Genomic DNA, 16,693 nt, shown 5'->3' with positions numbered 1-16,693 from the left:
GATACTAGTCATTTTGTCGTCTAATGATTTAGTTTATATTTCAATAATTGATCGGCTTCACTGAACTTTGTTTTCCATGACATTTTAAAATTACTTATGCTGCTGTCTCAATAACATTCTGTAGCAAAATATTTCAGAGTTTGTCTCTACAATAGTGTCAAATGCAAAAAAAAAAATCTTTTAAGTTTCATGGTTAGTTGTCATTCCATTGCTCAGATTATTACCTATTCCCACTGTTTTTTAAAAATACTGTTTTTATAACTAAATTGCATCACCTCCGATGCTGCCAATTCTGTTAAAAATCCTGATAGTAGAATGAAACACATATATAGAAATCCCTTAAACATCGCGCTATTTATACCTTCTTTGAATCTATCTCCTTGCAGCAGCATATTTGTTAACAACTAGCACCATGTTTGTTAGTAAATGAGTGTTTGTAATAAGAGGTCTTTGGTAGGCTGTAGCTCATGCTGCTCTACTGAATAATTACCTGGAACCATGCATTATCAGAGAAAGAGGCTAAAATTCATCTGGAATTATTTACTTTTGCTATTATCTGTTTATGCATTCACTAGTCTCCTCTACTGTTTATTTTATTTTATGAAAAGGAGTGAAATGATGCCCTGCAGCATATGATGATTATTTATGTAGCTGAGCTAGAAAGTGTAATGTTCAAACAGACTCAAGTATATCACACATCAGAATCCTTTTGCCTCCATTCTTCAAGTATGCAGCTGTTGTATTTGTGATATGTGCCAAACAGGGAAATCTGGAGTGATGCCCATGTGTTCATCTACAAAAATATAGGTTAGGAAAATAATTCACAAATACTCTTAGTGAGTCCAGAGTAAAAGGAGCACAAAGTGGTGGAACTGAGAAACCTGAAGAAGAATCCTTTGTTCAGCATGCGCTTCGTGACTGTGTGCATGACACTGCCATGCCTGATTATTGTTGTTGTTAGCATTGCTTTTCTTCAAGCCATAAGATAAGACATTGAACTTTCTACCTTTTTATTTGTCTGGTTTCAAACATATTTGTTTCTTTGGGACCAGCATTAGCAGACCTGCAACCTGTTTTATTCATGAACTCATAAAATTCTTGAGAATTAATTAACTGAAATAAAATTTCATGTTTGAGATGCCCAGGTCACTTACATTTTCATTTACTCCACTAGTCAACAGTCAGTAGTAGCTACATGACTAGCTACTAGAAATGCCAGGGAAAATCCTTTTGACTTTTGACGGCCAGACCCAGGCTTTCCAGTGTGCCAAAATCCTATAAAAGTAATTGGCTAGATGTAGAAAGGAACCTGTTTCTCAGTGTATTGAGGCTGTGTTTGCAGGCAGAATGAGGACAGGCCTGATAACTTGGAGATAGACTTAATGTCATGTCAGTTGTCACCTGGAAGCCACAGGAGGAGTTTCAAAGGTTTTTTGGGGATTTTTAGGTCCACAGCTTCATTCAGGTTCAGAAACTGTGAGCAACCTTTGTTTAAATCCCCTTATAAGAGGCTTCTCTTCAAATCAAGAAAGCATAGAGAGGTTATTTTTATTTTCTATTTGCATGATTTCTCATAAAAATACTGTATGCACATCAGCATTTAGAAAATAGTTGTTCTTCATATGAATCCACGTGTGAACAAAGCTTTTATTTTATACTAAGTGTTCCCTATTGACAATTTGCTGCAATGCTTTAGTGCTTTTGTGTTTGTCATAAAACCAGTGGACAAAGCAGAAACACTACCCTGTGACTTAAACACAAATAAAACAAATTACAAATATCCTGCAGTCTGAAAATTAAACATTAAAATGAAAAATCTGTAAATATATTTTCTTCACATAAGCATGTGGATTTTTATTTTTATTTTTTAGATAAGAGAAAAAAAATGTAGCTATTGACAAATGGCATTCTTATTCAGAATAATTATTCAGAAATGTACCACTTTATTCGAATCTTTTCTAACATTTGGTACTGCTGATTGTTACTGATCATATCAGAGACATAGAGACTGAAACCATAAATATCTCTGTAGATCTGTGTGTAAGAAACTTACCCAAGATTGTTCTGTAAACTCTGGCTAGTGAAGGCTACTTAACTCGTAGGTTAGCCTCCATAAGGCCATTTTTGTCACAGCCTTCAATACTTCTAATAGATCATTTTCATTAACAGTAGATCCCCAGTGAAAACTCAAATTATGCATCACCTTTAGGATCTGGTCCATGGTGTTAATCTTTCTTCCTTTTGAAATGATAAGAAACTGTATTAGTAGAGCTAAAATCTATCATAATATGCCATTATCGTTCCCTCCATTTAAAAACTAACTGTATTTTGAATGCTAATCAGTTCTAGCAAAGCAATCTTGTTAGAACATTTTGTCTTGAGTGCACCAAATGTATGTGTTGGATAATGCCTTGAATCAAGGAATATTTAAGAGCTGTGACTTGGAATTGCTGAAGCTGCAGAACGATATTGCTGTTACTAAACTGCATTGCTCCAGGAAAAGTATATGATTTCTTATACTTACAGAAACACTCATCATTTATCAATATGTTAATTGAAAGAAGAACAGCTTGGTTTTGCAATCACTGATAACATTTAGGAGTCTCCAGCTGTGTGCATCTCAGGAATTCAAAGTAAACAAATGAATCAAGTGAAATTACCAAAGGTTAAAAAAAAAAAAAAAAAAGGCTTTAGATTTTAGTTCAGAAAGATGAGGAAGCTAAATAAAGTCCCTATTGTTAAAGGAAAGCTCAGAAAAGATCCAGCCTGTAATCCAGAAATTTCAGCATTTATGTAGGTTGCTGCAAAAATAATACCTTCTATTTATTTCCACAGAAACTACAACAGCTAAAGAAACTAAAGAGCACACTTGATAGATAAATTCACAGCTACAAAATACTAACTTTCAACACAGTCACCATTATTATCTGTGCATTTTCACCATTGATGAACAAGAGTCTGCATGCTGCACTCATAAAAAATCTGCACCAGCAGAGTCAATCCACTGTTGCTGTCACCACTGCTGAAATGTACCACCCAGCACCTCACTATGCTCACATCCACTGTTTGGTTTCCATAAACATTCAGCAAGAGTTTACAAATATCAATGGGTGACATTTTTTTCACATAGAGGAATTTAATGACACACCTTCACATTATCCACACTTCCATGTCAGACGCCATTTTGTCACTGCCCCTCTGCTGCCAACTGTCACACGGCAACAACATGTAATGGGATACTGTCGAGAAGCTTCAGCCTTTACTGCCATACCACCATCATCTGCCTCCATATACTTAAGAATAAGTATTGCAAACTATTCATTGTGGCACAAAAGAGGATAAACTGATAATTTACTTTCATTAAAATAATTGTTTTCTCTCTATTTTAATATAATTATAGCACTGGAGTTCTTAGAATAAAGTGAATAAAGTTAGGCAAGTCACATTTTAACCTGTGAAACTTTTAATCCTCACACATCTCCAGATAAACAGTCATTATTTCATTTTAAAAAATGCTACAGTTAGTTTCACAAACATCATCATTTCCCAAACAGTCATCCACCAATGAAACAGGATAAATTTCTAAAAATATGTATGTGTGTCTTTTCCTTCCAGGAATTCAAATATGTCATCAACTGTATCATTCACTGGAGAAGGTCCATTTGCCAGCATCGCTGAAGTAGCTAATCACAGCCTAATATTTACAAAAAAGTGAGTAGAGTGAGGTTGCTTCCTCATACTAAGGATAATTGCAAGTACAGTGCCTACGATTTATACAATAATTTCTAGCTTATATTTATCTGAAGACTAACATGATTCTGTATGAGGTCAGGACCATTAAAATAGGTTTTATTCCATATCTACTGCTGAATTTTATAAACTGTTGGGCAGTTCACTTTTCCACCTTCCATTCTTGCTTGCCTATTGCAAATTTTAAAGGAGAGAGATGCTTGATGCATTTTTATTATTCAGTATAATTTTATGTGACGTTTTTATACATTTATTGTGGAAATGATTAATACTTTTACTTTCACATTTCTTTTTAAATGCACATTTTGTTTGTAAATGCTATTTATAAAATGTTTCTTATCTAGAGATCTCTAAACCATGAATACATCATAACTTAAGCACCAGTAGGATTAAAGTTGAGTGGCATTCCTTCATGGTTATACAGAAGATATCACACTTGGTTCTCTCTAAAATCAACAGAGAAAAACAAGTACTTCCAAATTCTAATTCATCAAGCTATCTTTTCTGGAATAAGATGAATCACATTTTGCAATCCACTGATTTTATCAATAAGGCACTTAGGATACCAGTTGTATCTATGTTTAGACAAATTAATCTAGTTCAAAAATGATTCCACGTCACTCTCAGGTCATGTCTTCATATTTAGAATTGAATCATGAGATGAGATGATCCTTGGAATGCATTACATCCTTATCTTCCTCAGTTCAAAGAGCACCTGAAGTGATTCTGAAGAGTCATACAAACTGACAGTTTTTCTTGTAGATTAAGTGAAAATGTAATGTTTCCCCACGACTATTTTCTCAGGAAATGCTGGGGTTTACAGCACACCTCCAAAAAGTAGAAAGAATTGCCACCATCAAATGAAACATTATATAATGACTTCAGTTACTGAGTTTCTGCTTATAAGAAGGTTTATAATAAACATTATCCTGGAATCCTACCACAAACACAGATGCAGAAAATTACAGTATAATTGCTAAAATGCTGAAATGATGTTCAGGATGGCAAGAGTCCATGTTCTTTCATGTTTCCTTTATGGGCATACCACATAGTAACAAAGTGGGTGGGAATTCATAATTTGAAATGCTGTATTATTTCTATATTAAAAAAAAAAAAAAGATACATTGTTCCAGTTATACTCTGTTAATTCCAAACATTTATCATTTTACTGGTGGTAAAAGGATCTTTTACAACTGAGATATCACTGCAAGTTATTTTTCATTTTTTCTTGACTACATGTCTAAACAAGGATAACCAGATAACCACAAGAGATATTAAACAACAGCAGTGATTTAAAGATGTCTTCTGTTAATATCTCTTAGATACTTAAAGATAATGCAAGAGTGAATAAGTTCATTCATCTTAGCTGTATCTTTGTTGATGAAATGGGTATCTAGATAGATATTTTTCATCTAGAAAACTGATAGGAATCATTTTACAGGGTGACGCCATTAAAGTCTCATGTGCTTTTGTTGTATGTACGTTAGAATGATCACATAGATTTGATAATTAAATAATCAAATTGGTAATCAAATTTAAAAAAGGTATTTCTCACATTGCCTTTGGTCTTATTTTCAAGTGTAACTGCCATGAATGTAAAGGGTCACACAGATACCTGAAAGCTGTGGTACAGAAACAGCATAACTGTTCTCTGATGCCGTTAGGTAATGGATTTCTTGGCAGAATTGCTTTGTATGGGCCAAAATTCTGCTTTGAAGATACACATGAGCAGATGCTACAGGCTTTTTCTTTTTTTTTTTTTTTTTTTTTTTTTTTTTTTTTTTTGCCATTCCTAAGTGAGACCATACTCATAGATTTCAGATTTCTCTCCAGCATGCTCATTCACAGGTGACACTCAGAAGGGTACATAGGATGGGTATTCAGCACATGTAGTGTGACTCTACTGCCTTTTGAACTCTTCTGAGCTAACCAAGACGTAACTTAGGACTGGTAAATTGAAATGCAGGCAAGGAAATGGTTTTCATACTGGACACTTACTCCAAATAGACAAAAAAGTGGACTCCTGTAAAGTACCTTCTACTAAGCAATTAGTAGGTACTGATGGTGGGAGATAGACCCCATTTTCAACATAAAAATAGGGACAAGTCTGACAAGTTGGGTATTGAATTGGCTAGTTTGTATGATACAATACAGGGCTGAAGGCATATTTCACTCTCTTACATTCACCATAATGCAGATTTAATTAGGCAGGGATGGAGGGGAAGGTTACACATTCTAACTTGCTGGGTTGTCACTCATTATTTCTCTCACAAAAAATGCCAAATTTTAGTGCAAACATGGTGAGGGATACATAATACTATATTATGTTTAAAGAATGCTTCCTTTTATCTCTTTTAAAAAATGAAGTGGAAATGTGACCTAGCCCTTAACTAACTTTTTTTTCTTTTTTTCTGATATATGTGTATCTGATTTAAATTGCTAGCACACACAGTGTCCCAAGTGTTCAAATTCATTACAAGCTATGAAGATAATCTCAAAACCTCTAGGTATCAGAAATGCTTGAGTAGTTTTGATCTGTGGTTTCATGCTCTTCAGGCTCTGGCTTTATATCTCCGCTAAATAATTCCTTCCCCTCTATATGCAGCTATATATTTTACTGTGCACTATAATCTTAGTAAAAAAGATACAGTGATATCAAATTAACCGTTTCAAAATTCTTTGGTTACACTGATCTCTAGTGGTAAGTTATTGAAAACTTTTCAAAAGGTAGAAAAAATGCCATATCCAGTTACAATTTTACTTAGAATCTGTCATAGACAGATGACTCGTTCCTTAAAACAGAAAAGAAATCTAGTTTTATGTCTATAACATACATAGTGTCCATTAAAGAACAACATGTACATTTCATCTTAGATATAATATAATGCTTTGTATTTACAATTAAAGTATTATTATTATATCATGAAGGACTGTGGCCAAAATGTTATATTTAAATATTAGATAAAGTAATGAAACTAATGTACTTTTATATATATGAGAGAGTTACCTGGTGTGCAGATTCTTGTGATTTAATTATACTTTCCTTCTAGAGAACATTGTTTAAACAACCTGGTGATTCATCTGCAGTGTAACATTAAACGTAAGTACATTTACCCTGGGAATGTTTCACACAGAAATCATATTGTTCAGTCCATAAAGCCTAATGTTTATAGTTTGAATTGAAAGGTAAGGAAATGGACTATAAAAGCTATACTTGTAATGATATAAACACAGCAAAATTTACAGTCTTCGCTTGTTTTCAGAGTTGAGTATACACTGGAGACGGGTCTATACTGAAAGCAAATATATATATAAAAAAATAAGATCTGAGGATATAAAACATCTAAATCCAAGTTATGAAGTTGCATCTTGATTTCAGCTATAAAATGCCAAACTTTTCTCCACAGTAATAGTATTTTTGAATAGCAGGTCAGGTTGTACAAAGACTATTTTTCCAAGAATTTAACTACTCAAATAAAGCGTATCATGTTCTTCTACAAATCTTCATTTTTTTATTTAAAATACATATATGCATTTATTTTAGCTTGTGGAAAACGCCTGGAAATTGAGAACAAAGGAACAAGGATTGTAGGTGGAAGTGATGCCAGAAGAGAGGCTTGGCCTTGGATTGTCTCACTTCATTTTAATTCCAGACCTGTTTGTGGAGCCTCCCTTGTCAATGAGGAATGGCTGGTGACAGCAGCACACTGTGTATATGGGTAATGTTCATTGTACTCATAAGTTAATGCATTCTGATGCTCTTACAACATGCAAGCACCCACTTGGTGGATATCTGTCAGTAAAGTTGGGCTGAAGTATAATCTTGAGCCACTGGTCAGTCTTCTACAGAGCTAATCATCCTTTCAAAGGATCATATTGAAATCACTGGAAGAAGGTATGTTTTAGAGGCTTTTTAAATGTTCAAAATGAAATTATTACAGATTCATAAGTACATCTTTGTCTCCACTGACTGCAGGGCATCCTGCTGACTAGCTGAAATGGTCAAATGACATCCATACCATGTCTTTTTCATTTAAAAAAAAGTGAAACACTTGCTTTATGTGCAGATTGACTAAGGATGTATCAGATAATGAATAATGTGTGATTCTAATATAAAAAAATGTATAACTACCTCACTGTTTAATTACTGTGTTTTTGAATCACATGTCGAGCTGAGGTAAAGGCTCTGCTACATACTAGTAAATCCTCAGTCCTTATTTTAAAGCAGGCAGTCATGGAAACCAAGTGCCATTTTCTGAACAATGAACATTTAAAATATATGGTATTAATACTGAGCATTTTTACTTTACCTATAAGTAATGTGAGCCTCCATTACTCACAGGAATCTCTGTTAGTGGTTAGAGGATCATATGTATGGTTAAAGGATGAGGTATCTCAGAAAGGTAAATTCAGTGTTGCCCATTCCACCTGTTAAGTATCACAGATTGATCAAGATCTATTGTGCGTAATTGAAATGAATCTTGATTTATATATATTGATTAGGCAATATTGGAATGTCCTCCAGATAATGTTATTTGTACCACAAAGAAGTGATGCATATTTAAATATTTTCTAAGATTTCTTCCATAATCTCTGTAATGGAAACTAGTACTGAAGAAGACACTCAGAAACTGCAATAGCAGAAGACAAACATTAGTATTCAAAATTATAATACTTTTCATTATAAATAGCTAAATAATAATACTGGGGAGACTATGTCAATATAAGAATGCCTCCTCATTCCATTAAAGGAGCTATATTCCACACAAAGCCATTTAAATGAGGGGGATCAAGCCCTGTTAGTTTGCACATGATAAATCCGCACTTATATTGGTGCTTCCTTTTCACCTATTTCACTTTTCTATTTTCACTTAGATATCATTTTATTATCTTGAATTTGCTGGAGTTTTCCTTTAAGCGACAGCTTACATTTTTATCTCTTAATTCTGTATATTTAACTGAAATGCTAATTTAGAACAAGATAACCTCCAGATGTCAGTCAAAAAGATAAACAGAAAGCAATTCCACGCAACAGGCAGACTGAAATAATGTTTTAGAAAAAAAAAATGAACCGGTTGATTAAAAAACTAGCAAATACATACATTCACTAGCTTAGACAGAGTTTCAAACCAGCATAGATGGCTCAGCAAAAAAAAAAAAAAAAGCACACAGATTTATGCCATAGTTGTCTAAACATATCCTTTTCAACTTAGACAAAACATTAAGGGACCAATTTTCTGAGTCAATGAGCTGAAGTATTTTCTACAACATTGTAATCTATTACTCTTTAGATAATTCCATAATAATTTTCTATCCAGGACCAATGCTAATTGCATTGTGGGCAGTCAGCAGTATTCTTTCCAATGTTATAAAATACATACTAATTTAGTTAATGTATTTTATTCCACTGCACTGCTGTATGATTAATTCCTATAAATAATGCAATATAAGCTTAACATCAAAAGTCAATCACGTACTTCTACAGCATGGATGTTTAAGATAGTATAACTATCACAAAATTGTAAACATATCTACTACATTCTCCTATTAATTTGGGGAAAGTGAGAGCATGCTACTTATTATAATGAGGTTAAAGATTAGCGTTTTATCTAACATATTTTTCAGAATGTTCATTACTCATTCATAATTGTGAATACTCCTTGCAACTTCCAGGAGACAATTACAACCATCTACATGGAAAGCGGTTCTTGGCTTGTATGACCAGTCGAATATGACAGACGCTTCAACGGTAGTTCGAAACATTGATCAAATAGTTATAAATCCTCATTATAACAAAGTCACAAAAGACAGTGATATTGCTCTGATGCATCTCCAATACGAAGTTCAATATACAGGTAAGTGAGTTTGTATTTTCCCACAAAATGTATGTATTACTCTAAACCCTAAATATGATAACCATATGGGGGTGATGGAATGGCTGTACATTTTGTACAGTCTCATTATTCTTGAGTCTATCCACTACTTCCTGGTTATTGTGTTCCAAAAATGAATTTGAATTAATGAATACTTTCTTTTGTGACTTCATTAAAATATATATATATATATATATATATATATAGGAAAGAGATTGAAATTGATTGCTTATTTTGCATTCACAGATTACATACAACCTATCTGCTTACCAGAAAAAAATCAACAGTTTCTACCAGGAATTAACTGCTCCATTGCTGGCTGGGGTGCTATTAGATATGAAGGTGGGTAAATTATGCTGGGAAAATATGCTACTGATTCCACAGGAGTTGCTAAGGTCAAACAGGTTAGAGATATGCTCCTCTACAAAAAGGTTTTGTACTATTCCACTCCTCCACCATTTCTTCTCTAAAGTAATAAAGTTACAACATACTTATTAGAAAAAATATATACATCTCCAATCATTAAATTAATAAAAGAACTTATTGCAGCTCCTTAGGAGTTATGAGGACTACTTTTCTCAATTTACAAAATTTGAACATCTTATTTCCAGCTAACTGGGGAGGTGAAGGGATCAGAAAGAAGAAAGATTCATGCTTCTTACAGTGTGCAAATGATTTTCCCCAGAAGCCAAGCATACTGAGTGTAGTGTGAAATGTACATTCTATTTGCATATCACATGCTCCAAATTTGGATTCTCTGTAAAATAATAAACATGCAATTTCACTTCCATGGCTGCTTGTACATGTTTGCATCCATATTTTCAGAGTAGAATTGCATTTTCAAGTTTCAAGTAAGAACTAGTAATAGAAATGCTTGTAAAAACTAGAAATATGCAATCAAAGATACACAATGAATAGTGTGGAAACATTGAAAAATCCAAGCTTCTAAGCCTTTAATTAGCTCTTAGATTTCGCTACAGTAAGTTCATAGTTATTGATTTTAGTAACTTTCATTTAATTACAACCAAATTCAGTCCCATTACACAAATGAAAGACAGGATTCAGTTAATGAGCACCATTTAATCAGTGACTGTGTTACAGGGGCAGAAACCTGAATAATACAGTAGTCTGGCAGGGCTTCCTGCTGTTCAGTAACATGCCCATATGTTGGAACAAGAACAAAGCTATCAGTGTTCTGAACGTGTTATACATATTTAATGCAGCGAGTAAATGTACTCTATATTTTCATCAGGTCCCACTTCAAATATATTGCAAGAAGCAGTGGTCCCTCTCATTTCAAATGAAAAATGCCAGGAATGGTTGCCAGAATACAGTATTTCTAAGAATATGATCTGTGCAGGCTATGACATGGGAGGAGTTGATTCCTGTCAGGTAAGAATAAACGACTAATGCTAGCACACAGCACATCTAATTATGGAGTAACATGCTCTTTGATACTCCAGTCATTAAAACCAGGATGGTCACTGTCTATGAATATTTTTATGCACAATATTTAGCTCTTTATCAGAATACATGTTGTAAAGAGTCTATTTTGTATGATCTCAACACAAACAACACTGGAAGGAGATAAATATGTGGACCAAACATTTTATGCACTGAGTTTTGAATAATTACTGCTGAGTAATCACATGGAGGAAAGAGGAAGACTTTTAGCAAAAAGTAGGGTACAGAGAAATGCACAAGTAGGTCAAATATCTCAAAAATGCTTCTCACAGTGAAAGGGGGAGAGCAATGATATCTTTCCCCAGAATATGTAGGCTCTAAAAACATTTTCTAAGTGGACACCACAGTACTTTGGGGAAGCTGCCTTTCTGCGTTTATCTTATAGGCTGCTTCCTGGAGCTGTTTTAGCTGATTTTAGTCACTTCTGTCCATTCTAGCTCTGCTCATTATGCACTGTTTCTCCTTGAGAGCACAGTGTTGCTCAACACTTAATTTTTCTTCCAGCAGTGTAGAGTCCATGGCATGGAGACTGGTTGGTTCTCCTCAAGTCTGACGAGGAGCATCCTCACGTAGAATCACAGAATCATAGAATTACTCAGGTTGGAAAGGACCTCGAAGATTATCAAGTCCAACCACAGGCTAACCATAGTACCCTAACTCTAACAGCCCTCCGCTAAATCATATCTCTAATTGGTCTTACTTTATTATCACAACTCTAAAACTTTATCATGCGCAGCGAGCTTGGCTACTTTAGTCAAGCAGTAGTGTATGCAAGCCTATTTAATTTGCCTTTCCCTCAACATCTGTGACTTTCCTCTTTTTGTGTTTCATCCCTCAAACTGAAAAAAAAAAAAAAATGTAGCACATAAGTTGATACAGAGCACAAGTGACCAGCATTGTGATCAATGACCATTCAACCATAAGCAGAGGAACAAGCGAGTCCTGATACTGCTTTGCCCTCTAGACTGCTGTCACAGCCTTTGAACTTTTCTGGATGCCCTAGAGTTACAGGCAGAACTATTTTAATGACTGAGTCCCCACAGAAGTCTCCCCTAAAGCTCCCTTCATAGGACCACAAGATGATATATATACAACAATAATACTAGTTGAATTAACTCGCTTCAAACCAGACAATAAAAAATAGTCATTGTTTTCTTTCTCATCAAAACAAGACATTCAAAGCTACTCAGGCTGTAGGATGAATCAAATTTGGTCTCTCACACTCTATCGCATGGGTGTCCAACCTTCTGACTTGTTTGGGCGACAATAAGTAAAAAGGAATTGTTGTGGGCCACATATAAAATATATAATAAAGTTAATGTAAATAAGTAACAAAACATATTTTTAATGTAATTTTTATTAAAACATTAAAATACAACCACAAAAGCCTAAAACTAATAGGATGTTTTCCCTTGTTTTTGTGAAACTAATGCATCGGTCTGGTTCAAGGGCAGTGACTGGCATTCCTAGTGAATTCTCAAGGTGTTCATCAGAGATATTTGATGAAGTATTACCCTTCCTGTGCTTCATCCTTGACAATAATTGTTCACAAATGTACTTATTGCCAAAAAGTGATGACATGAACAAGGCGTGACTGTGAAGTGAGAGAGATTTTTATTGGATAAAGCAGGTCTTATAAAAGCCTGATAAAGAGACATGACCACATTTCACTTTGAGTTGAAGGTCTGATTGTAACTCTGTATATCTCATTTGAAAATTTGCAGGTAATGTATTTATGTCAACTTAAAATGGCGTCACAAATATACAAAAAAAAAATCATTTTTTTGGAAATCTGGAAACCTGTTCCCAAATTCCTCTCAAAATGGAAAGTACATCCACACATCTTTCACTGTTCACAGGACTGTGCTTAGCCCATGTATCAAAATGCATGAAATAATTTGCCACAACTTGAGCTTGCCATAAGTTTCATTTCAAATGCAGTTCTGGTTTGAAATATAGCACAGATATGTTGATTTGTATCTTGAAGACACATGTTTGACTTATTTAAATGAGCAGTGAAATCCACCAAAAATGTTAAATGTGTGAGCCATTTATAGTCTTCATGTTCTGGCATAAATTTTCCTTCTGATTCCATGAAGGATTTCACTTTGCAAATCATAAAGTCTTTTTAGCATTTTACCTGAACTTAGCCACCTTCCTTTAGCAAAGTAAGTGATGGCCCATAAATCAACATCCATACTTACAAGGAACTCCTGGGATTAGCAATGTTTCTGTCCCTTGGACTTTATGAAATTCACAGCTTTGATGATGATTTGCACAAGAATATCCATTTGTTAAGCTTTCGCACATATTTTTTTTTTTTTTATGTCCGATGCAGTGATATTTCATCAAACGTGAGTTGCCAGTGGCAACTGCATGATCTTCTAATAATTTTATATGTTCATCTTTTTTACCAACAATCACCGGGACACCATCAGTAGATACACCAGATATGTTGACAAAGGTTAAAGAAAATTGCTTTAATGTGATTTTTAATGCTTCACACAAATCAAGAGATTTAGTTGTGTCTTTCAATGACACCAAAGAAGCAATTGCTTCAGTGACATTATATTTGTTATCAGTACCCCTAATGAAAATGGCTAGTTGAGCCATATCTGTAGCAACAGTACTTCAGTACTTTCGCCAAAGCAAAAAAAAAAAAAAAGAAAAAAAAAAAAAGAAAATTAGCAGCTTTACTCTCCAAATTTCATTCAATAGATATTCCTGTTTCTTCAGATTGCCTAACTATGATCTGATGACATAAACTGATTTTAGAAAAATCAATTTTTTTATCAGGACGTTATATCTGCCATGTGTTCCATACATTGCTTCATAAACTCACCATCAATAAAAGCTTTTGATTTTTTTACAATGAGATTTGCTACCATAGAACTAGCTTTTATACCAGAATTCATTTGAGTTTTCAGGTTTTTTTTTAAATATGTTGTTGAGATAACAGACATTTTTTTCAGTTTCACTAATGAGTCTTTATGAAGCATTCCTTGATATACACTGAATTTGGCAGCACATTTCTGCCTATAATGTGTTTTCAAATTCTAATCTTTGAAAGCTGACATGATCTCCTTGCTAATTAAGTATAGTGCCATATTAGTTGTCAGCACTGCGCTGTGCCATCCCTGGGTCCCAGGGCTGGGTTGGGCCACTCAGCAGGGCAGAAGCACTGCCATGATGGCATGGCAGAAGGACTTGCCCCATTACAAGCTGTGCCAGATCATGTGCAGCCCACAGGCCATGCATTGGACATGTCTGCAGACTACTGCAATTCTTTAACTGCTAAATTATTGAGAAAGAGGTGGCAGAAAAGCCTCCTCTTCTAGCAGTCTTGTAATCATTTCCTCTAAATTTGAAATTGTCAAAATTCTCTAGGGACAGAAAATAGAACTGCCTCTTAGCTAAATAGATGCAGCTAAAAAGTAATGCTACACATTTACGCAGGCACTGTGAAAGGTGAAGGGTTAAATGTACTTAGGACACTCTGAAAGTAATGCCTCCTATATATTTCCACAGAAACTACAATGGACACAATTAAACTATTTGATAGAGCAAATTTTCAGCTACAAAACACTGTTTTCAACACAGTCACCACCATCATCTCCGCATTTTCACCAGTGATGAACACGAGTCTGTACACCATGCTCATAAAAATCTGCATCAGCAGAGGTGGCCCACTTTTTCACAGCAGCTATGACGCTGTCACTGATAGGTAAATGTTGCCCACACGGTCCAACTTTCATTGTGCTAACACTCCTGTTTCATCTCCATAAATGTTCAACAACCATCAATGAATGTCAGTGGGTGACATTTTTTCCACATGGAAGAACTCAGTGACACTTCTTTGCTTCATCCACACTTCCATGTTAGACACCATTCTGTCAGAATGCTCCTCTGCTGCCATCTGGCGCATGCAACAAAATGTAACAGAATACCGGTGGGAATGTTCAGCCTTTATGGCCGTATCACCAACTTCTGTTTCTGATGTCAACCTGGGCCAACATAATAAAATAGCAGGCATTACTTTCAGAGCATTCCTTATATAATAATCCTTTGAAACTTAGTCCTGTATCTAGAAGACTAATGAGAGCTTCAAGTTGCAGTCTTGAAAGAAAAAGAAAGTAAATTGATTATTTCAAGATTTTTTTTCTATATAGAAGAATCCATATTGATTATGTTTCTGATGTCCAGAGTATATAAGACACAAGTTTTATGATTAAGGATCAATTACAAAAAATATCATAAACAAGCTCTGCTCCAGGCTTAACAATTGTACACTTTTAACTTTTGAATTGCATATTGCAGGGAGATTCAGGAGGCCCTCTCATGTCTGAAGATGGCAACCAATGGGTTTTGGTAGGTGTAACATCATTTGGCTATGAGTGTGCACTTGCCCAACGACCAGGAGTGTATGTTCGGGTTGCTATGTTTGTGGACTGGATCCAAAAAATCATCTATTACCTCGATATTCCTTAACAACAGAAACAGAAGTTAAAGACTGCAAGTAAACCACTGCAGAGTAATACAGTACAGAATGGCATTCAAAACTCATAACTAGGGAATCTGAAAAAAAAAATATGATTCAAAGTGCAGTCTGGTTTCAAATTTAGGAAAGGAAAATATTAGTAACTAAAAATTCCCTTCTTTATCAATTGAGAGGAATATTTCAAATGAGATAGATGCTATGCTTTTGTTAATAGTTTTAGCAGTTTACTGTTTGCTTTATATAAGAGGTAGATCTGCTATCAGTCCATGGTGTGGGAAAACAGTCTATCTGAACATCACTGTATTAAATGTGTAGTGGGGGTTTTGTAAAATATGGCAGGGAGGAAGGAAAGAAGGAAGGACAGAAAGTAGGAAAGAAAAAGGGAGGAAGGGAGGAAGGGTTTTTCAAACCATAGATGCTTTATTGAAAAATGGTCTAAATTGTTAATTTTGGGATAAATTGTCAGAAAAATTGTTAATTTCAGGATAAACGTGAACTATTTCAATGATTTTACAGTACATTTCCCAATGTGCATTCTCACTTCAATGCACAGCCAATTCTTCTCAGTAATTGCCACATACCAAAATTAAGGTATACGTTATCTGTTGAAACTGGGCTCATGAGAGTTCTCCTATCTTGCCTGTTACAAAAAGCTCTAAAATGAAGTTTGTAGATTGTGAATAATGGTTGATCATGTATCATGCTGCTTATAACAAGCAAACTGAATGTAACATAAAAGTTATCTCTGGTGTAATTTGTTTGCTGTTCAGTTCTTCTTTCATGCAAGTCTTCTGGCAATTACTCAAGTAATTATAGATATATGCTTGCGTGGACCTTTGCAGAAATATGCAATACTGCAACTTCCCCTCACATATACGTTTTAACAATCGACAATAATGAAGATCAGCCATTCATGGTGAATAAAATGTAATAGGGTTCATTTGATATTTTATGCTTTCTCTGTATTAGGGGCTTTTAATAATGATTTTGCTTTTTGTATAGACTCTATCCTGATTCCCATTAACAGCAGTTCAAATGGTATAAAATATGGAAAAACAAACAAGAGAAAACAGTTCTATTAAAACAATTCTTATTGAAATACCTTAAA

The 16,693-nt window shown here is 34.6% G+C and overlaps 1 protein-coding gene across 1 annotated transcript in view; it reads left to right on the top strand.

The window, feature by feature from the left end:
* The window catches only part of TMPRSS15 (transmembrane protease, serine 15), a 56,378-nt gene extending 39,685 nt beyond the window's left edge, over window positions 1-16,693 (top strand). Inside the window, 7 exon segments of the mRNA XM_015298902.4 lie at window positions 3,616-3,711; window positions 6,801-6,850; window positions 7,295-7,469; window positions 9,424-9,605; window positions 9,870-9,965; window positions 10,876-11,015; window positions 15,405-16,693. Of these exon segments, the coding sequence (XP_015154388.2) occupies window positions 3,616-3,711; window positions 6,801-6,850; window positions 7,295-7,469; window positions 9,424-9,605; window positions 9,870-9,965; window positions 10,876-11,015; window positions 15,405-15,575 (910 nt within the window). The 3' untranslated portion in view covers window positions 15,576-16,693.

Source organism: Gallus gallus, chromosome 1 (assembly GCF_016699485.2).
Source record: "Gallus gallus isolate bGalGal1 chromosome 1, bGalGal1.mat.broiler.GRCg7b, whole genome shotgun sequence".
Lineage (NCBI taxonomy): Eukaryota > Metazoa > Chordata > Aves > Galliformes > Phasianidae > Gallus > Gallus gallus.
Note: the sequence above shows the minus strand (reverse complement) of the source record. Positions and strands in the feature narration are given on the sequence as shown.